The sequence below is a fragment of the Astyanax mexicanus genome, chromosome 25, assembly GCF_023375975.1.
Source record: "Astyanax mexicanus isolate ESR-SI-001 chromosome 25, AstMex3_surface, whole genome shotgun sequence".
Taxonomy (NCBI): Eukaryota; Metazoa; Chordata; class Actinopteri; order Characiformes; family Acestrorhamphidae; genus Astyanax; species Astyanax mexicanus.
The window spans coordinates 23,891,110-23,913,929 of NC_064432.1; the positions used below are offsets into that span (position 1 = coordinate 23,891,110).

At 38.1% G+C, this 22,820-nt stretch overlaps 2 protein-coding genes across 3 annotated transcripts; one reads left to right on the forward strand and one right to left on the reverse strand.

Annotated features, from left to right (window-relative positions):
• Positions 1-58: 58 nt before the first annotated feature.
• On the reverse strand, positions 59-6,248 carry polr1e (RNA polymerase I subunit E). Its single transcript, XM_007231240.4, has 12 exons — positions 6,140-6,248; positions 5,078-5,181; positions 4,902-4,978; positions 4,591-4,676; positions 4,289-4,341; positions 3,229-3,373; positions 2,653-2,763; positions 2,333-2,429; positions 1,998-2,128; positions 1,776-1,854; positions 770-901; positions 59-306 (listed from the first exon to the last, which is right to left on the reverse strand). The coding sequence occupies exons 1-12, from the start codon at positions 6,198-6,200 to the stop codon at positions 141-143; spliced, it is 1,242 nt and encodes a 413-aa protein (XP_007231302.3). The 5' UTR covers positions 6,201-6,248; the 3' UTR covers positions 59-140.
• On the forward strand, positions 2,310-22,683 carry tmem192 (transmembrane protein 192). 2 transcript variants are annotated; one of them, XM_049472170.1, is made up of 6 exons: positions 2,310-2,449; positions 8,685-8,837; positions 9,201-9,462; positions 10,191-10,328; positions 17,606-17,723; positions 20,785-22,683. In XM_049472170.1, exons 2-6 carry the CDS (start codon positions 8,733-8,735, stop codon positions 20,906-20,908), a joined length of 747 nt encoding a protein of 248 aa, XP_049328127.1. In that variant the 5' UTR covers positions 2,310-2,449; positions 8,685-8,732; the 3' UTR covers positions 20,909-22,683. The 2 variants fall into 2 exon arrangements, with proteins under 2 accessions (XP_049328127.1, XP_007231301.1); XM_007231239.4 differs by lacking the exon at positions 2,310-2,449 and adding an exon at positions 6,894-7,075.
• Positions 22,684-22,820: the final 137 nt, after the last annotated feature.

The following is a 22,820-nucleotide window of genomic DNA, read 5'->3' on the forward strand; positions in this document are numbered from 1 at the left end:
ACAAACCAAGTCCATTTCACACTGGAGTTCTCCTTTAAATACACTTAAATATACATACTGACTGTTTATAATGGCTATTTTATTCAACTGTTGATGTACAGCACAGATCTTAAACAGTGATCAGTTTATTATGAGTGTCTTTATTTCATCCTCTTGCGTTTCCTGGCCTCGAGGCGGCGCTCGTATCTGACGAGCGGGAGCTGCAGGGATGCTGTTTTATGTTCTTCCTGAACGCCGGACTGTTCTGCACTGAGAGACGCCTGCCGGGACAGAGTCAGCCCCATCGCCTTCGCCACCTCCAGCATCCTGTAGAACACACACACATATAATTACACACACACACACACACAGGCCAACATAAATAACTGAAATAAAGTAACTTATTAATTATATAAAAATGCTATAAAAAATTGAGACACTGTGTCAACAGTTTGGAGGAAATGCTAACCAGCCATGGTGGAATGCACAATCAAATTCTATATATGTGTCCTTTAGAACATGGAATCGTACAAGTGTACTAGGAGGTCAAAATGGGTACCTGTTGCACAAAACACATACATGTTGCCAGGTCTGCTTTTAATACATCATCTTTATGAGCTATGTCATAAAAACTTTAACATATCTTGCCTAATCAAATACACAAACCTTCAAAATTAGATTATGTCTTTAACACATACTGATGGACACTGCCATTTTTAATCTTTTACTGTAATGTTAATAAACAGATAAGAAGATAGACTGAGTGAGAGAGAGAGAGAGACAGACTGACTTGTTTTCGCTGATAGACAGATCTCTGTGGAGGAGTGTGAGGTTTGCCGTCTGGTCGCCCATGTGCAGAAGCAGAGCCAGACAATAAGACGCTAACTTCACCATCATGGAAGCAGGAACTGTGCTCCTCACCCTGAGACAGAGATAAAACATTCATTATTTTACATTTTACATGCTTATTTCAGTCTGTTCACACTGTAATCTGTTTAATGTGATCTACAGCTCTGAACAAAAATATAATAGACCACTAAAAATGATGAGTTTCTTTGATTTTTACCAAATTGAAAACCTCTGGAATATAATCAAGAGGAAGATGGATGATCACAAGTTTTGTCATATCGCCAAGATATGGCCATATCACCCAGCCCCAGAATTATCTTTAGGATTAGGTTTAGAATTGGGTTTGATTTTAGGACTGGGTTTAGGGTTAGAACTTGGGTTTGAGTATAGGACTGGGTTTAGGTTTAGGTTTGAGTTTAGAACTGGGTTTAGTACTGGCTTTAGGGTTAGGACTGGGTTTAGAGTTAAGACTGGGTTTGAGTTTAGGACTAGGTTTAGTTCTGGCTTTAGGGTTAGGACTGGGTTTAGGGTTAGAACTGGGTGTGGGTTTAGTACTGTCTTAAAGGTTAGGACTGGGTTTGGGGTTAAGACTGGGTTTGAGTTTAAGACTAGGTTTAGTTCTGGCTTTAGGTTTAGGACTGGGTTTAGGGTTAGAACTAGGTTTGGGTTTAGTACTGGCTTAAGGTTTCGGACTGGGTTTAGTGTTAAGACTGGGTTTGAGTATTGGACTGGGTTTGGGTTTAGTACTGGCTTTAGTACTGGCTAAATCATTAGGAATGGGTTTAGGGTTAGGACTGGCTTTGAGTTTAGGACCAGCTTTAGGACTGGCTATAGGGTAAAGACTGGGATAAGGTTAAGGACTGGGATTAGGGTTTGGACTGGGTTTAAGATTGGGTTCAGGTTTAGCACTAGTGTTCATTAGTGTTTGGACGGTATTGGACACAGACCTTCCGTTAGCGTAGCTCTCCACAGTGAAGGTCTTCAGGGCTTTAGTGTAGACACTCCGGGGACACTCATCCTCATTCACTTCAACCAGAACCCAGAGAACCCGGAGAACAAACAGCACAACATTAACACACAAACCATCATTACACACATAACTAAACACCAGCAGCTCTGTTATCTCAGACGCTAGTTAGCGTTAGCATCACTGTATCTCTCAGTCTCACGTTTTGGGTGGATCTTCTTGTTCTGGGCCATTCTGATGAGGAACAGCAGGTACCAAACACAGCGAGCCTGATCCAGCCGAGCCTCAGCGTCCCTCGGTAAACACTCCAAATGTCTCATCACCGTCTCTGGACTATATACACACACACAAACACATACACAATATTTAATACTGCACATGCAGCAGCAAGTGTCTTCAGTCCCTTTAAAATAAAACAGTGTGGGTTTGGGTTGCAAGCTTTACTAATTATTAAGGAATTATTAACATTAAAAGAGAGATTAGTGTAAATATTTAGTACAGTACATATTTATAAGCCATGCTCTACTCTCTGCTCACCAGTTTTCACTTCTCATCTTGGCGAGATCTTCTTGAGTCAGTGCCGCCATCTTCTCCCCGACCTGCCGGAGAGACTCGAACTGCACTGAAGACAAAACTGAGGCGGAGTTCAGGAAAGTAAGAGTAGATATTTAAACCTGATCTACAGCTGATCCTTTGTTTTCGCCGCTGTGCTGCAGAATTAAAGCCATTTAACATTCAAGGCCGATGCAGAATTATAAACCAGCCTTAAACTTACATACAGAGCTACAAAAATGAGTAGCAGCAGAGGAGAATGTTAACTTTAACTGTTGAAATATGCATGATGATATAAAGGATACTGCCGTCGAACGGGTAAACATCCTCAGGCTTATCTGCATCTCGGTTACACGGCGGGAGGAAGAGCGCCACCTCAGTCTGAGCTTCTGAATTAGCCACTTCCTGCTGTAAAACTGAAAAAGAGAGAGAATTAATAGTTATTATAACGTATTGTTTTGTAATAACACTTACTAACAACTCCCTTCAAACTGTCAAAATAACTACAGATAGAGCCATCAGTGTTTTTAGGGATGATACTGTTTACTGATTGTCCTTTAGTATGATTACTATAACCTAAAAATATAACCTATATTGCCAAAACTATTCGCTTGTATAAAAGCAAGCATCTAGGCATGTAGACTGTTTCCTACATAACTGCTTCATAAAGACATGATGAGCGAGTTTATTGAGGAAGAACTTGAATGGTCTGCACATAGTCCTGACTTTAACCTGATAGAACATCTTTGAGATGAATTAGAGTGGTGTCTCAGTGTCTGACCTAATACAAGTGCTTCTGGAAGAATGGTAAAAATTCCCATAAACACACTCCTAAACCTTGTGGAAAGCCTTCCCAGAAGTGAAGAAGTTGTGAAATTTACCCTCCAGTCCTTTCTGGTTGATGACGCTCCCGGCTGCTCGGTCCACCGCCTTCTGCAGCGTCTCGTTCCCGACCTCGTTCAGCCGCCGCAAGCTCAGAGCTCGCTTCTGCTTCGTCGTACCGAACGCCTCGATCAGAGCGTCCACCTGCAACCAACCAATATTGGGACACTTTTTACCTACAGAACCGTAAAGCCTGCTCTATTCTAAACCTTTATATGGAACCAATCCCCCTTTAAATCTCTATTCTAAACCTCCTGCCTGCAGGGAATCAGCCCTGTCCTTTTACTCTAGCACACTTTTTTCTCTTTCTTTTCTTTCTGTTTTCTCTATCTAAATCACGATTTTACATATTGGGTCCACCCCATGCCATGACATGCAGCCACTGCCGGTCGCAGCTGGTCTGAATCAGGACTGATTGAGCAGCCCGCTGTTCGATAGGTAGCACAACTCGACAGAAAACCGAAATACAGACTCAGCCCTCAGGTGACTACAGGTCGCTACAGGTGAGAGGAAGGCTAAGGCAGAACGGACCCTTAAAAGATTGAAAGTCACAAATTAAGAGACTAGAGCCCCACTGGGTCAGTGGAGTGACTGCCCGGTGCCTCCTGACTACCCATCACGGTGGCCACGCCCCCATCCCTTTTTAATCTAAAATATCTGAAAACGCTACTGATTTCTGAAGTGGTTCTCCATCTTACCTGATAACCGGCGCCTCCCACAGACTTAACATAACATATTAAAATATTTTTTAAACAGGACTGAGCTCGTACTTATATATATATATATATATATATATTTTTTTTTTTTTTTTTTTTTTTTAGGGTAAACATAGTTTTGAACCATTTCTTTGTCATTTGTTTTACATTTTTAGTAGGGGGTGAACAAAATAGATTATATTCGAAAATCGGATTTTTGGGGAAAAGATCATTTTTAGGCCATATTAAAGGCGTGGACCTGTTTTCCTCTGTAAAGCTGCTTTGTAACAACTTTTGTTGTAAAAAGCGCTATACATAAAAAAAATAATAATAAAAATGTAATTGAATTGCATTGTAGACTCACCTTGTCTCTGTAGGTCTTGGTCTCGTTTTTATCAGCGTCTGCTGCTGTTTCTCCTGAGAAAATGAAACAGTCCTGTTATTTTTCCAATCCAAATACTTTTCCTTCCTAATACTTAATGACATTTTCAATTATTCATTTGCCAATGATAAGATTAAAAAAAAAAAAAACATTTCAGCACTAAAAAAAAAACAAACTCTAAAGACTTTTAAATGGTCGAGCAAGCATCAGACAGTACACTCTCTCTCCCAGTGAAGATCATCTAAACACTACAGGTGTGTGTAAGGTGTTTGAGAGGTGTGTACCTGGTATACTGGGCAGCAAGTTGAAGAGTTGAGCATTATGAACCTTCATCTCCATCGTCCTTTTATCCAGCACTCCCACAAAATACCTACAGAATAAAAGTCCATTCAGTAACTTACCTAATTATATTACATATACTAGTGCATCTAAAAAAAAAAAATCACTTCATGCTTCCCTCTGCTGACAACATTTATGGAAATGCGGATTTCATTTTCCAGCAGGACTAGCCACGCTTTTAAAAAGTACCAATTGGTCTTATATAATATTCTAATTTTACTCTTAAACACATGTTTTAACCTTTAACTCCACCTACCTGCACAGATTGTTGCACTGTAAGGATCCGGGTCCGAAGTTATTCCCAACGTACGCCAGCCTGTCTGACTCTGCAGCCTAAACACACATACAGTACATATATATTTATATATTAATACAGCTGCGTGTGTGTGTGTGTTTAGTGCTGTAAATGAAATGTAGAATCTGTGTATTTACGATGATCCGGCGGCGCTTCTTCCTCGGGTTTGATTCGTCCACATGTTTAAAGAGTCTGAAGTCCAGCTGCTCAGAGTTCTTCACCTCTCCATTAGAGAACTTCACTGCAAACACAGAACAGAGAGGAGAACACAGAGTGGGAATTAAACTGTATTTAAAATAATGTAAAAATAGTTTAGCAGTTTAAATCATCACTGAATTACTAATGAGCTAAATAATCATTATTAAATGTAAACCATTATTATAAGATGATAAATCTGAAAAACATCCTATAATTAGGAGAAAGAATAATTGCAATACCTTTAAAATATGTATACAAATATGCAAAGCATGTTAATCAAACCTAGGAAAAAAATTTGAAAAATCAAGTGAAATTGTTATCAAATGACTCCATTAAATTCTTTTCTATACTATTAATGGTATAAGTATTGTCTGCTATTACTGTAGTGTTTTGGACTAATGTAAGGTCAAACTTATCTATTAATAATAAAATCTACTAAAATATCTATTTTCTTTTGCATAAACCAGATTTTGGAGTCTTACAAAACCAGCAAATCAAACTGTTATCAAATGATACCATTAAAGTCTCATGGACGCTTTTCTATGCTATTATTGGTTTAAGTTTCCTGTGATATTATTGTAGTATTTTGGAATAATTGGAGATCAAACTTAAGAAAAATATCTATTGGGTTTTGCATAAATCAGATTTTGGAGTCCTATAAAACCAGCCAATCAAACTGCAATCAAATGATACCATTAAAGTCTCATATATGCTTTTCTATAATATTAATGGTTTAAGTTTCCAGTGATATTATTGTAGTACTTTGGAGTAACAGCAGGTCAAACTTGGGAAAAAGGTCTAATCAATTAATATATTGTTTATGCTGATTCTGAACCGATACAGGAGCTACAGCTGCAGCACGTGGGTAAGAAACAGTAATAATAATCTGTTTATCTCAAACACAGAGCGTTCCTGCTGCAGATTAAAGCAGTAATAACTATAGTTAAAGTTTATATTAGAGATATATGAGTTTATAACAGAGATATGAGGGTTTAAATCACCGATCACTGCGTCCTCCTGCCCGCTCGTATTACACGCTGTCCACGCACAGGGCGCCGCCATGCTGTAGTGAGGGTTGCCAGGTCCAACAAAAATATCCAACCCAAAAGTCAGTCTAAAACCCGCCCTTCAGAAGCTTAAAACCAGCCCATAATATATGTCTGTCACACGTTTAAAGCAAAAGGCAAAACAACTATGAGTGAACGACTTAGTATTTTGTTTATAAGGGATTTATTACCAGTATTGCCATATATCTAAATAATAGTCATTAATTATATTGTGACATCAGTGTTGTATTAGTTATTTTATAACATGTTTTAAATATCATCATCAGTCATTTAATAGTAATATAATTAGCTAAAAACGGACTTTTAATTACTCTTTTCTGTATTCGCCCCTCCTGAACTCTCTTCTCTTCTCTTTAACATTTATTTTTTCATTGCCTTGTGATTTCTGGTTACATTGTACATTGTTTCTATTTCTAAATAGTAGAGTTTGGCTATGAACATTTATTAACTTGACTTTTTCCCTTTACTGTTTTCCAAAAATCTGATCTGAAAATTCTCAGTTAAATATGCTATTAAGAATTTGAATATATTTTTTTATTATTGTATATTAATAATATTATTATTAATGCTGTTTTGTTGTATGATAAGAATATATATATAGAAGAAACCATAAATATAAACGTGAATAGAAAAAAGGGCGTGGTAGTGGTAGTATTTTAAAGGACAAATTAGACGAAAAAGACTTTTAATTTGACGGGTGTCAGCAGCTCCCTGGTAGCGGAAGTAGAATGTGTGGTGTTTTGAAGCTGGTGTATAAATGTTGAGTAATAAACTGTTTATATGATTTTATTTGTAATTTAGTAGAGTTTAGAGAGTTTAATAAACTACAGCAGCTTTATTATGGGCTCTAAGCGACCCGCAGCTCCTCAGGTGAGATTTAAACCTGTGTGTTTGGGTTATTCTGGTGTAAATAATGCACTAACAACTAATTGTATTTATATTGTTTATATTGTTGTGTTTTTTATTATTTTTATTTATGGAGCGTTTTTTAATTGTGTTTAATAATAAAAGCAGAGTTTATTTTACATTTATATGCATATAACTTATATATTTAACAAACAAGCAGTTTATTGGCTCTGTATTTCATAGAGTGTGACTGTTGAGTTATTCAGTTGTTGAATCGTGTATTAATATAGTTAAATCAAGATTTTCTGCTATTTTAGCTGGTTTTAGATTGTTTGCATTGGGTTCTGTTGTGTTATATTGTGTTGCATTGTGTTATATTGTCATCTATTGGGGTTATTTTGGGTTCTGTTGGGTTATATTGTCTTTTATTGTGCTTATATTGAGGTATATTGTGTTTAGATCTATTGTGTTTATATTGAGTTATTTTGGGTTTCATTGTATTTATTTGGTTCTTTTGGGATATATTGTGAATATACTGGGATTTATTGGGTTTTATTGTGTTCTCTTGTTGTTATATTGTGTTTATATCGGGATCTATTGGGATATATTGTCTTTATATTGGGTAATATTGGATTCGATTGTGCTTGTATTCTGTTTATATTGGGTTATATTGTGTTATTCGGATGTATTGCATTCTGTTGCATTTATTGGCTTCTATTGTGATTATTTGGTTCTGTTGGGATATATTGTGTTTTTTGGATCTATTTGGCTAAATTGTGTTTATATTGTGTTTTCTTATTTATGTTGTGTTTGTATTGTTTTATAATGGGATATATTGGGTTACATTATTGTTGTATTGTGTTTATTTTGGGATCGGTTGGGTTATATAGTGTTTATATTTGGGTTTTTGGGTTATATTGTTACTATGTTCTATTGCGTTATATTGTGTTTTAAATTGGGTTCTATTGGATTCTGTTGTGTTTATGTTAAATTATGTTGGGTTATATTGGGTTCTACTTGGTTCCTTTAGAAAAAACGCCTCAGTATTGAATGTGGGCCAAGGTTATTCAGGGTTATTTAGGGTTATAACAATATGTTTTGTGCTGGACCCTGTTTACATGGAACAAATAGATCCTATTCTGTTTTTACCAAACTGTACATTTATATTAGTTTTGTCAAAAAGGTGTACTCTAAAGCCTGTAAAATTTATTTTGGTTTTGATTTGTTTTAATTAGTTTTTAGTCTCTGTCTGGTATTAAACAACCTTAAATGTAATAATTAAATTTCCCCATAACTGCAGATACCCTGTGTATGAGAGCAGGGCTCATAACGGCCTCTCCGTCTTTTTTATAGCTGATTGATACAGTTCTGTCACAATGGGGCCGTTGGTAAAGGTAAAGGTGAGGTGCTGCAGTAGCAGAGCTGTGGGATTGATCTGCTGGACAGTTCTCACTTTTGGGAATAAAGAGTCTGAACGATGATCATTCTCAGCTCTTTTAGAAGCTCCGACTGAAGTGTGGCACATCAAACAGCCTCCATCTAAACACTTCCTACTGCAGCCACACACTTTATACTCTCACTGATCTCCTGTCACTGATCTCCTGTCCTTATGTGTGTGTGTGTGTGTGTGCAGAGTAACCCCAGTACTGATTATACTCAGAGTATAGAGGATGACCCGCTGATGGACGGGCCGCTCATATCTCAGGATGCTCTGGAGTCGGCCATCAGGAGAGAGTTCCAGAAACTTCCCACAGCCTGGATCACCGGATTACTGACTGCAGCACACGTCAGTACACACACACACACACACACACACACACAAGTGTGATTTAAAAACCAGGGTTATTCCACCAAATATTTATTTCTGAACTCTTAAAACTTTATGAAAATGAACATGTTTTCTTTGCATTATTTGAGCCATTATTTAATTATTTCAGCCATTTCTCAGTTTCTGCAAATAAATGCTCTAAATGACAATATTTTTATTTGGAATTTGGGAGAAATGTTGTGCGTACTTTATGGAATAAAACAACAAAGTTCATTTTGTTCAAACATATACTCAAACATGAGACATTTATTCTGTGATAAGTAACCAGTTGTTGAATCTGTAAGTGTGTATGATGTGTGTGATCACTGTGTGTGTCCTCAGGTTGCGTATGTGAGCGTGAGCGTGGTGCTGGCGGTTCTGTGCTGGTTGGCGGAGGATCACTCGGAGCAGTGTAACGCAGTGCTGAACGGGGTGGACTCTCAGACCGTGGTGCTGCTGGGGAAGGTGGGGCTGTGGCTGCTGGTGTTCGGGTTCGAGTGGTGTGTGAACCACCACCACACTACAGCCAGGAGGAGAGGATACCTGCAGTTCTACAGAGCCAATCAGGACCTCAAACGCCTGCCCCTGTTCATACACTCTGCAGGTACTGACCCACACACTGCAAGATCCCAGAAATCCTCCAGGAGGCAGCATTTCCCATCACTCTCTTAATACACTGCATTTACACTCAGTTTAATACAGCACAGCTCTAATTCTGACCAATACACTTCATTTACACTCAGTTTAATACACTACAGCTCTAATTCTGACCAATACACTTCATTTACACTCAGTCTAATACAGTACAGCTTTAATTCTGACCAATGCACTTCATTTACACACAGTTTAATACAGTACAGCTCTAATTATGACCAATACACTGCATTTACACTCAGTTTAATACAGTACAGCTCTAATTCTGACCAATACACTTCATTTACACTCAGTCTAATACAGTACAGCTTTAATTCTGACCAATGCACTTCATTTACACACAGTTTAATACAGTACAGATCTAATTCTGAAAAATACACTTCATTTACACTCAGTTTAATACAGTACAGCTCTAATTCTGACCAATACACTTCATTTTCACTCAGTTTAGTTTAGTACAGTGAAGTAACATTCAGTTGAATCCAGTTTAATTTCAATTCATTTCAAATACAGTGCAGCCAAATCCAGTTTAATCCAGTTCAACTCCACTTAAGTTGAATACAGTTCAGCTCCATTCAGTTTAATGCTGTTAAACTCCTCCCTTTTCTCTGCTGTTCTCTTTATCTCTCCTTTCTTGTCCTTTATTACCCCTCGCTGTCTCTCTCGCTCTCTCCGCAGGTAATGCGGCGCTGCTGGTGGTGATTGGCCCCGCCCCCCTGCTGGACAAGAAAGTGAAGAATCTCTCTGTTTATCTCCTGCTGTGCATCATCTGTCTGGAGCTGCTCTTCACTCTCATATGCCTGATCGTATACACAGGTACATCCAGCAGCCCTGACTCACTCACTCGCTGCCTAAACACTCCCACTCCTTCCCTCACTCCATTCCTTCTTACACACTCTCACTTACTCCCTTCCTCACTACACACTCCCTCAATCTCCTCCTCCCTACACACTCCCTCACTCCCTTCCTCCTTATAGTCTCCCTTCCTCCCTACATATTCCTCCTTACAGACTCCCTTTATCCATACACACTTGCTCGCTCCCTTCCTCCCTACACACTCGCTCACTACCTTCCTCCCTACACACTCGCTCACTACCTTCCTCCCTACACACTCACTCACTACCTTCCTCCCTACACACTCACTCACTACCTTCTTCCCTACACACACTCACTACCTTCCTCCCTACACACTTGCTCGCTCCCTTCCTCCCTACACACTTGCTCACTACCTTCCTCCCTACACACTTACTCACTCACTCACTTTCTCTCTATGTACTCCCTTGCTCCCTACACACTCGTTCACTTTCTCCCTGCTTACATACTCCCTCCTTATCTCCCTACACACTTACTCACTCCTCCCTTTCTTTCTACACACTCGCTCACTCCCTACACACTTGCTCACTTACTACACACTTACTCACTCCCTTTCTAAACACTCACTCACATCCTACAAACTTGCTCACTCCCTACACACTCGTTCACTACCTTTCTCCCTACACATTCGCCCAATCCCTTACTCCCAACACACTCGCTCACTCCCTTTCCCCCTACATACTCCCTTCCTCCCTACCCAATCACTCCCTTTCTCTCTACACACTCGCTAACTCCCTTTCCCCCTACATACTCTCTTCCTCTCTACACACTCAATCCCTTCCTCCCTACACATACGCTCACTCCATTCCTCCCTACACACTGCCTCACTCCCTTCCTCCCTACACATACGCTCACTCCATCAAACACTTAAATACTTGCTCCCTACCCCCCTCACTTACTCACTCCTTACCTCTCCAATCACTTGATCACTCTCTCAGCAGTGTGTTTGTAAGTGAGCCCAGGTGCTCTCAGTGTGAGAGTGGCTCCTCTCTTCATACACATTATAAAACACACACACACACACACACACACTAACCTCCCCCAGCTGCTACCACATGCATCACAATACCACAATACTGTCTTTATCCTCTACAGGATCACACACCAGGCCACTGTATCACAATCACACACACCTCAGCCTTCCTCCTGCTCATTCTTAACTTATTTCTTTCTCTCATTTTATTGCTCTTCGCTCGGTTCTTCTCTTTGTTCTTCTTTCCGTTTTGTGATGCTGTGTAAAATATAATTAAATGTAAATTAAAAACTGATCAATGATTTATAAATCTCATAAACTCATATTTTATTCACAGTAGAACGTAAAGCACAAAGTCAGATGTTGAAATTTAGACATTTTACCTTCTTCTTTTACTAAACCATGCTTTTGTAATTGGATGCAGTATGTCGTTTAGCATTATCTCACTGAAATATGCAAGCCTTTCTCTAAATGAGATGTTGAGTTTTGGCCCTGGGTGGTGTTTATATGACTTCTTCGCTTGGTGTTCACAGACAGTAGTGATTTCTGAAAGTGTTCCTGAGCTCATGCAGTGATTTTCAGTACAGAATCAGTACACCCTGTTATTAATGCAGTGCTACCTGAGGGCCTGAAGATCACTAGCATCCAGTAATACTAACCAACTGCCTTCAATCCGTTACACACAGAGGTTTCTCCAGATTCCCTCAATCTATTGATGATATTATGGGCTGTATATGCTGGAATATCTGAAGTCTTCAGTTTTATGTTTTTTGAAAGATTGCTCTGTTTATCTTTGCTACTGAGAGACTCCTTTTTCACCTCTTCGTTTTCATACGCAGTCATGTAGGCCTGTCACGATAGAAATTATTGCGATAATCAATATTATTGTCATTTTAAGGCCATTTAATACCACTGATATAATGATAGTAGAATATCATAAAAAACAAAATTATACCATTTTAAAGAAAACTAAATTTTTATAATCATATTTTTTTTCACCTACTGCAGCCCACACTGTGTGCGTGGAGTCTCATTTATTTGAAGCATTCGTCTGTTATTGCTAGGTAAAATACTCTTTGTTATATATGTGTACAAATATACAAATAAACACAATAGACGATATCAAACATTATTGACGTAACGTCCATTTATTATATGATAAGCCGATTGAAATTGAAATTCCTATTGCAGCTGTTTCTATTAGTAACACCTATTTTTATAGGCTTTTTATTGAAACGGCACAACCTCTGTGTTAGATGTGTTGTTATATTGAGATTAGAAATTGGGCCTATTAGATTTACAGATAGTTGCATTCTGATTTTATTTATTTATTAATCTATTTGCATTTCACACAGCGTCTTTTTCTTATTTTTTCCCTTTTTTCTCAGGCCTATACGTCCCCCTTTGTCCTCTTCTCCTGGTTATTTGTATCAGTTACTCTGATCCCTCAGTGTTGGGGAGAGTAGCGGAGGTGTCGGGGTTAATGACAGGAGGACACTGGAGATGAGCTCCAGAATCCTGAGGCTTCTTCTTTTTAGCCTGAGGCAACCTGAAGCCACCCCACCCAGATACACCACGGCATTGTCTTACTATACACACACACACACACTCTGATATCAGTACCTGGATTCCTGGGCTGATTAGTGAGGTGCTGGGACACGCCCTGCCGGGTTTAGTGGGGTTAAGTGTGTGATAGCTTCTCGAGATGTAACGGAGATGATAATCTAGTGAATGACTTCACTTCATTTCACCTGAAATCTCATCATTTCTGCTTAAAATTAGTGATTTTGGTGAATAAGAGAGATAGCGTTAAACAATAAATCACTTCAGCATCATTACTATTATAGTGTGCACATTAGAATCATTTTTATTGGATGATTTATTGTCCAATAATTAATTGCAACAACCATAGAGTTGTCATCTCATGAATATTTCATGCAATTATATAGTATAATGATGATAATATAATTTCATAATGGAATAAGACACTCTGGAGCAGATAAACCTGTTTGTACCTTTCCTAAGGCTAGGTTTAAGGAATAATTAGGAATAATTATAGGAGTGTATAATATGATAGTGATTCATCCAGTTCTTATACTTTCTTACAGTGATGTTCCAAGCAGGATAAACTCTTTTTAATACCCTTGATTTCAGAAGAAACAATGAATTTTATTGATAAAAACGAAAAACAAAAGTCTATAATAACAATAAAGCTGTTTATAATATTATTACAGATTTATAAGGTCAAAACTGTAGTAAAATGAAGTAAAATTAACATCCAAAATAATAGAATGTATCAGAATGTATCACACTTAAAAAGTGAATGTTATTATATAAATATAATACAAAAAATGTACGGTCATTAAAAACCTGGAAAAGTCATGGAATTTAAAAATAGCAATTTCCAGGCCTGGATACGTTTTGGAAAATTAAAAATACCTAGAAAGTTTTGGAAAACTCATAGAAATTTGGTCTACAAATCTTAGTGTTTTAGTTTAACGATAGAGAAAATCTATTTTGAGCTAACAGATATGTCAATAAGCTCAGAGTTCAGAATTCAGTAATTTAGCCCAACACACATTTTATTGAACATTGTGTGTCAGATTCCTTTTAAACCAACTATAATCAATAAAAATAAAAAAGTCATGAAAAAATCATAGAAATTCATTGGTTAAAATGTGTATGAACCCTGATGAGTATGAGTGTGTGGCCATGCCTCCGTTTACCCAACACCAGCAAACAGCATCACCATTTCCAAGTTTTCACACTAAATTCATGTTTATTGTGCTAATGAGCGCTCCCTATCCATCTGCCCATCTTTCACCTCCATCCGTTTATCTCCACTCGTTTATCTCCCTCCATCCATCTCTCGGCGACTCTTCCTGGAGGAAGGTGCAGTTAGGCCGTGGTGGATCTGTGGGGCTTTGATGTGCTTCTTCATTTGAACATGAATGCAGTGGACTTCTGCATGGGCCGTATGCCGCCTCCGCACTTCAAAGCCAGTTTAGGGCCCTTCAAAGGGAGCGAGGGAGGGAGGGAGGAGACTCTGCCTTGTATTGTCTGACCTAACGCACGGGGAAGACGCGCTCCTGTCCTATTGTGTCCGAGCGCTCAGCTGCTGACCGGCAGATTCAGCGATTGTGATTTAGCATTAGCGTTAGAAGTCATCAAGGCTAATGGTGGCACAGAGCTGTAATCTGTGAATGCGTGAAAGAGGTGGAGGTGCTGTTGGTGTAGTTTACGCTGTGTTTGTGTTTATTGTTTTGATCTAGATTTTGAAGAGTAGGTTCGAAGTGGTCAATTAAGAATGTTTCAAAAGTCTTTTCCCATTGCTATCTTACATCCCACCAGCAGCCTATTTCCATACCTTCTGCCTGTCGTTTAATCGTTTAAATAGCAACAGTGGTTCTGAATATATCTTTGCTAATAGGTGTGGTGGTCTGGAAATGAGGTGTGTTCAGGTAAATTTCTGATGTATTGCTCTCTCTATCTTGGCAACAGAAAACACAGGCACATGAGTGACTAAATACAACCTAGACAGATGCCAACATCCAGATGTTCATTGCTACCTTGGCAGCAAAGATGCACCGCACATACACCCAACAGTGCAAAAACCCAACTTTTACATCATCAACAAATACTTCAGAATACTAATTAAAACAACACTGCTGTTCCCATAAATGAGCTGCTGGAGCTCCTTCACAGTGTGAACGAGCAGGTCAGTAAGCACTGAACACTTCTTGGTAGCTGCGCTGTTAAAATAGCAATCCGCCGAAGTCAGAGCTCACCTGACTCTTAAAGATAATGATGATGAGCAAGTGACACGATGACAGAGATATATTGGGGTTATATAGTGTGTGTGTGTTTGTGTTATGGATGTGTAGACTTGCTGTGTGTGTGTATATGTGTGTGTGTGTGTGTGTGTGTGTGTGTGTGTGAGATAGAGAGAGAGAGAGAGAGAGAGAGAGAAAGAGAGAAAAAAAATGTTAGGGTCATATAGACTGGCTGTGCGAGTGTGTGTAAAAGAAATGTTAGGGTTATATAAACTAGCCATATGTGGGAGTGTGATATGGTTATATAGACTGGCTGAGTGTGAGATTAAGGATATATAGACTATTTGTATGTGTGATGTTATATAGACTAGTTGTGTGTAAGATTAAGGTTATATAGACTGGCTGTGCATGTGCAATTAAGGTAATATAGACTAGCTGTATGTGTAAGATTAAGGTTATATAAACTAGTCGTGTGTGTGAGTGTGCGTGAGAGATTAAGGTTATATAGACTAGCTGTGTGTGTGTGTGATTAAGGTTATATAGGTGTGTGTGTGCGTGCGAGTGTGTGTGTGTGAGACAGAGAGATTAGGGTTATTATGAGTGTGTTTGTTTTTATGGCGTTCCTGGCGGAGGGAAGCGCTACTGTTTGACGGAGATATGAGGAATGTGGCACATCTGCTGATGGCTCTTCTCTCTGTGCTTCAGCCTGAAAGAACATTCCAGAGCTGCGGTCGGTGTGTGGTGACAGAACTGGCTAATTACCCTTAATTACCCCCCCACATTAAACCCACACACAGGCCGACCCTGCCCCCCACCCAAACACTGCACTTTATTAGTCTGAGCAGTAAACGGGACAGTGCAGTAAAGATACATTGGGAAATGTTGGTTGGTTGGTTGGTGTGTGTGTGTGTGTGTGTGTAGGTAGGTGCTTGTGTAGGTGTGTGTACTTAATGTTCTGGTAAATGGCCTGTCCATTTCCTGCAGGTGAGAAGGAGCTGTAGGCTGTTTCACACCTGCTCTGTTTGGTGCGGGTTAACCTAACAAATCTGGATTTTTCTTTAGTTCAGTTAGTTTGGTCCGGTGTGAACACTCCGCCTGTACCCAAATAGTCCACATAGGACAAAGAACAAAGAAATTCAACACCAGAGCGAGCTTTTCTCTGTGGTTCTCACAGGCCCGTATCGCTTCTATAAAGAAGTTCTTTTTGGAGCATTTCTATTGGCCCGTTTATCATGGAATTCACATTACAATATATAATAAAGCAACTGCCAGATTCACATTATGGAGAAAAGAGAAAACACAACACAAAATGTAGATACTGGGCCCTATTTTCCCGATCTACAGGTGAATTGTTTAGCTTGATTTAGCCCATCCGTGTAGATGTGTTCACTGAAAACTTGTTTTTTGACAACGTTGGAACCCTTTTTAGTGACATTTTTAAAGAACAGTTTACAAAAGGTTTACAAAAACAATTTAAGCCTGAGTTTTTCTGGTTCTACATAGAATATATACAGAATATATATAGTTTCTGAATTTCTTTAGTTTATCTGATTTAGCTGTTTATAGGTATATATTTGTTTAAAATGAACATTGTTGTTTTATTCTATAAACTACAGACAACATTTCTCCCAAATTCCAAATAAAAATATTTACATTTATTTGCAAAAAAATGAGAAATGGCTGAAATAATAAAAAAGATTTCAGACCTCAAATAATGCGAAAAAAACAAGTTTATATTCATAAAGTTTTAAGAGTTCAGAAATCAATATTTGGTGGAATAACCCAGGCATGTTCTCCTCCACCAGTCTTACCCACTGATTTTGGATAACTTTATGCTTTACACTCCTGGTGCAAAAATTCAAACAGTTCAGATTGGTTTGATGGATTGTGAGTTTCTTTGATTTTACCTAATTGAAAACCATATAATCAAGAGGAAGATGGATGATATCTTCCTCTTGATTATATGGTTTTCAATTAGGTAAAATCAAAGAAACTCATCATTTTTAGGTTTTCAGAACCTAAGAAATAGCTTTGTGTTTATTTACTACAAATAATATTCATACAAAAAAAATAGTGGTTAAACATCAGTGTCCGAAATCATCTGCAGATTTCTCCTCATCTAGGAGTCTAGTATTGTTTAATGTTTGTTGGTTTGATGATAAATCAGGTGAGCTGCTGATGGAATTGATCACCTTCACTGGAGTTCTAATTGATCTGGAGTATTTACAGTAAAGCGGTCTAACACTGCCACTATGATCAGGAGATTGCTGGCTCGAATCCTGGTCATGCAGCTTGCCATTAGCTCCTGGAGCCTTGAGAGCTGAGTAGAAGCTGAGTAGAAGCTGAATGGGTGGGACAGTTGGCTCAGCTAATAATTTGGGAGAAAGTGGAATGCATTTGACTTATTTTCTGCCAGAAATAAAGCTAATTAATTAATTACCCACGCTGCTGTGTGTTTGTGTGTGTGTGTACAGTGCGGGTTGCCAGGTTTAATTCTCAGAGGCCGGGACCAGATATCAACGAAGAGGAGAAATCTCACGCCTACTCCAACAACATCAGCGGCACCCACGCCCACACAGAGACCGGCTTCAGGTAACACACACTATAACATCGTACACTCACAGACGGCAACACAGAAAGCAACACAAACTACAAAAAAAACACAAATTTAATGTTTAAATTATTTATTTATAAGTATGATACATATTGCAGTATCTTAGGGTAGTATACTTAGTTTCTATTAGGACTGTGCGATATGGCCCTAAAATAGTATCACAATATTTCAGTTTATTTTTACAAAAACAATATTCTTGCCGTTATGACAATTTTTTTTTTTATTATTAATTTCAAGAATATATTACTGCAACTAAATAAATATTAGAGTTTTATTTCGTATAAATGTTTTTTTTTATATAATTCAGTAAAAAAAAAAAAAAAAAAAAAAAATATATATATATATATATATATATATATATATATATATATATATATATATATATACTTCCTTAACAGTAACTTACCAAGACTCGTAAAATAATGATTGTAGCAAAAAAAAAAAATACAGCTCTGGAACAAATTAAGAGAACACTTCAGTTTCTGAATCAGAGCATTTATTTGCAGAAGATGTGGCTGAAATAACAAAAAAAGATGCAGAGCTTTCAGACCTCAAATAATGCAAAGAAACAAGTTCATATTCATAAAGTTTTAAGAGTTCAGAAATCAATATTTGATGGAATAACCCTGGTTTTAATCACAGTTTTCATGTTCTCCTCCACCAGTCTTACACACTGCTTTTGGATAACTTTATGCCTCAATTCAAGCAGTTCAGTTTGGTTTGATGGCTTGTGATCATCCATCTCCCTCTTGATTATATTCCAGAGGTTTACAATTTGGTAAAATCAAAGAAACTCATCAATTTTAAGTGCTCTCTTTTTCCAGCACACCCCTTGTTTTTTATTTTATTTTTTTATAACAAACATAAAAAGTTGCACTTGCATGTCTCAGTAGCTAGCTAGCTATGTTTCCCATTCCACCTTATAGAAGAAGATATTTTACTTTAGTGAAGGCTTTCTTCTGAAATCAAGAGTATTAAAGTTTATGCTGCTTTTGTTGGAGTAACTGTCTCTACTGTCCAGAGAAGACTTTCTACTAGATTTTTTAGAGCAGCATTGCTGTGAGGATTTGATTGCATTCATCAAGACAAGAGTATAGGGTTAGTGAGGTCAGTGCGTTGGATCCCAAAAAAATAGAATTAAGGAGAGTATTAGGAAAGTGAGGGTCTTCGCTCTCAGGAATAAAGAGAAGAATTTCTCTCCTCATTAACATATCTATAGAGCACACACACATATATACACACACACCCAAATCCACCCTGCAGCCGTGCTGAAGGGTCTGTAAACAGGTCGTATGAACTCTGTTTCCTTGCAGAAACACTGCGTTTCCATCATTCTCACACAAACACATACACACACTCTCAAACTCTCACACACTCTCTTACACACACACACACCTCAGTCAGGTCTGCCCCAAAGGAAGCTTTGGCCCTTTGTGTGTAACAATAAGATCTGAAGTTGATAAAATAGTGATCTATACAGTTCTGGAAGGTTTATTATCCCTTTAGCGGGTCAGGGGAGGAAACCTGCAAACATAACAGAGCTGGAGCTGATTAGTATGCAGGAGTGGGTGGGGCTTAAATTCCTCCAAGCTGATGTGCAGGAGAAATCTCTTAGAGTTACCTCAGACGTTTAATTAATAAAAAAATAAGCGTCCACATACTTTTGCAGGGTTCATACAGTCATGAAAAACCTGGAAAAGTCATGGAATTTGAAAATAGCAGTTTCTAGGCCTGGGTAGGTTTTTTGAAAAATGGGAATTAGGTCTACAAATCTTTGTGTTTCCGTTTATTGATGGAGAAAATCTGTTTTTAGCGCAGAGTTAATTCAAGAATTTATCCCTACACAGATAAAGAAAAAGATTGTGTGTCAGCATTTTTATAAGATTTATTTTAGGCCAACTGTAATTGATTTTGATTATAGTTTTAGTTGTTTTTTGGTTGTTTTGTACATTAAAAATCGAATGGTCATGAAAATGTGCCCTGAAGGCAGAGAAAATTCATAGAAATGGAAATTTATTGGTTTCAAAAGTGTATGAACCCGGTTTTGTTATTCACAGATATTTAGTGTTGGATAATTTTCTTTACTAAATAAAGGAGCATTTCTATTGTTTTGTTTTTCTTTTGTCTCATGCGTAGGATTTGGTTCTTCTTATCTACTTCCTGAACTTAAAGTACCTCTAGGACTACTAGTACCTCAAATTTTTTAATTTCTGCAGAAGTCTAGAAACTTCTAAAGGGTTCACAGTCGTTTATATTCTGTGGTGTGTTCTTCTGCTACAGTCAGTCTTTGAGATCAAAATGTGTGAAAGATTCAGTTAAACCTGTTAAACCACAACTTCCTATAAACTGTACAGAAGTACTGCCAATAGAATGGGACTCTCTGAAGCAGATAAATAAATAGCAGAGCTGGAGAACATTTAATCAAGTCCTCAAAGCAATTCTACAGCAAAATATAGTAAAAGGTCTTAATTCCCTTGACATTAGATCATTTACAGGGTTCGTACAGATGCTTAAAGCCCTGGAAAATGCTTGTATTTTAACGTTCTGTTTTCCAGAACTGGAAAGTGCTGGAATTTTGGAGAAAGTGCTTGAAAATGCTTGAAATTCTAACTGTATTTACTTTACAATAAATAACTAACACATTTAACACATTTGCTAAAAATGTACAAAAGTATATTTGGAAATAAGTATTTTAGAAGTATATTGAATTACATTAAACTAAAAGTGTACTTCAGTACTTTTTAAAAAGTATGATCGAAGTTTACTTTCAAACATTTAATGAAAGCATAATATTAATGTACTTTTATTATATTTTAAGTAAGTACATAAATCTGTTAGTATATTTACAGCATACTTAGACAAATTCTAAATATGTTTTAAGTACAATTAAGTATATATTTTTTTTCTTCAGGGGTTCCCAACCTAAACTGTTACCCCACACACACACATCGGACACTGTATGCCATATATGAGATTTCCATGTGTTTATATACATATATAATGTACATATATAATGTATATGTGTGTGTTTTGAAACAGGGATGGCTCCAGTCTGGAGGAAGTGGTGGAGAAGCAGGCGGATCTGATCGAGTACCTGAAGCAGCATAACACCCTCCTGAGCAGGAGAATCCTCAGCCTGACATCCCAGCAGATCCGAGACTGACGCAGTGGGGGGGAGGCGGAACCTGAGCCGTTCCTGTGCTTGATCACGCTTTTAAACGAAAGTGTGTGTGTGTCTGTGTGTGTGTGTGTGTCTGTGTGTGTGTGTGTGTGTGTGTGATGGATGCGGCTGAATGATCAGAGGGATTTTAATGGAGAAAGAACCTCGGAAACCCCTCCTTAAAGCTTTACGTTGCTGCAGCAACAAGCTCTGTAAAGACAATGGACACCAAGTAGAAACAAAGGGAGGGTGGGGGGTGTATTTGGATGTTTGGTTGGTGGTGGGTTTAGGCTCGGGGGAGCTGTTGTAAATATTCACACACTCGTGTTGACCGTTTACTGCTATGCTAAAACCAATGATGGTCCTGTAGCCAAGTTAATGCTGACCTTAACGGAAGGGTTCCAATTTCCCCCACTCACCCCAGCTGTGACCAGCGACGTTTGGTGTTTAAACACTGTGTTCAGACTGCAACCCAAATCTATCGGTTAGTTTTTGGCACCTATATTGTATCCAGATTGATGTTATATATGCTGAACAGCCAGGAGCCACGTCAAATCAGATTTTAGCAAAGTGGTATCCAATCTACCATATAACAACGTCATTAAAGCCATTAAAGTGTAAGGGAAATGTTACCATAGATACCTCAGCAACCCATGCATCTACCACAGCTACTCACGCAGATACCACAGCGAACCTACCAATGCAGATACCACAGCAATCTAACCCATGCAGATACCATAGCAAACCACACAGATATCTCAGCAACCCAACCCATGCAGATACCACAGTTACCTGACCCATGCAGATACCACAGCAACCTGACCCATGCAGATACCACAGTGGACCCAATCCATGCAGATACCACAGCAACCCGACCCACGCAGATACCACAGCGACCCAAACAGATACCATACTGTTTCTTGCAATAATGCAAATAACAGTGCAGACAGTCTTAACAGATCTGATTTACCTGCAGTCTGAACACAGCCACATATGGTTCTTTGGTGTCAAATTTTTGCTTTTTTTCGTTTAGCACCAGTTTGCACACTTGTGCTATGAGGGTGATGTCACCAACAAACACTACAAGATTCACGATTTACTTATACAGCCTCTTAAATCTGGAATAATGACTTCTAGGTGTAGCGACTGTTAGCTATGTTAGCATAGCGGTGGGTACAAATGGATGGAATGTTCTATTTCTAAAGTTGTGCGGGACCAATGAAAATTTTCACATCAAACTAAAGTTCTTCAGATCTAGATCTAGATCTCTACTATAGTTCTTCTGTGGCATTGCTAAAAGAACCATGTGAAGCACCTTCATTTTTAAGTGTAAAGTTTGGACACCAAACCTGTGCTGGGTTGGATGATCTGGATGATATTTGGATGACTGTGGATGATCTGGTTGATGTTTGTGGTGAGTGGGGGAAAAATGAGGTACGTATTTGTGTGGAACTCCAGTTCTTTTAAATTTAAGAGAAGAACTCTTGAGTGTAGATTTTGTTCTGAAGTTTACTTATATTACGTATTATTATTTTAGTGTTGTGAGATGTGTGGTAATCACTGAGCGGAAATGTGAAGTGTCTTTAAGTTTTTGGTTGGTGGATCTGAAATGCACTGGAAACTGAATGCAGCGTTTTTACCATTTTTTTGTGTTGAACTCAAACTGTGCCACGTTTATGCACCTTTTTCCTTTGAAAACCTGAAACAGAGTTTTGTACCCTTGTGTTTTATGCATATAAAGAATTTCTCCTTACCAAAATAAAATCAGATTTAATGAAGCACTTCTTGAAGTTCTGTATTTAAATGGCAGGTAAGTTTTTTTTTAAGTTGTGTAATGAATTCTTATGTAAATGATTAATATATTACTACATATTAATTCAGAGTGGACAGTGCAGTGCAGTGAGTGGTAAGGATG

Coding starts and splice junctions, on each gene's coding strand:
- polr1e (XM_007231240.4), bottom strand. CDS start 6,200: ATGGCGGCGCCCTGTGCGTGGACAGCGTGTAATACGAGCGGGCAGGAG. Junction 5,182..6,139: donor GCAGGAGGACGCAGTGATCG/GTGATTTAAACC, acceptor CTGTGTTTGCAG/TGAAGTTCTCTAATGGAGAG. Junction 1,855..1,997: donor CAAGAAGATCCACCCAAAAC/GTGAGACTGAGA, acceptor TTCTGGTTGAAG/TGAATGAGGATGAGTGTCCC.
- tmem192 (XM_007231239.4), top strand. CDS start 7,046: ATGGGCTCTAAGCGACCCGCAGCTCCTCAG. Junction 7,076..8,684: donor AGCGACCCGCAGCTCCTCAG/GTGAGATTTAAA, acceptor GTGTGTGTGCAG/AGTAACCCCAGTACTGATTA. Junction 10,329..17,605: donor ATGCCTGATCGTATACACAG/GTACATCCAGCA, acceptor GTGTGTGTACAG/TGCGGGTTGCCAGGTTTAAT.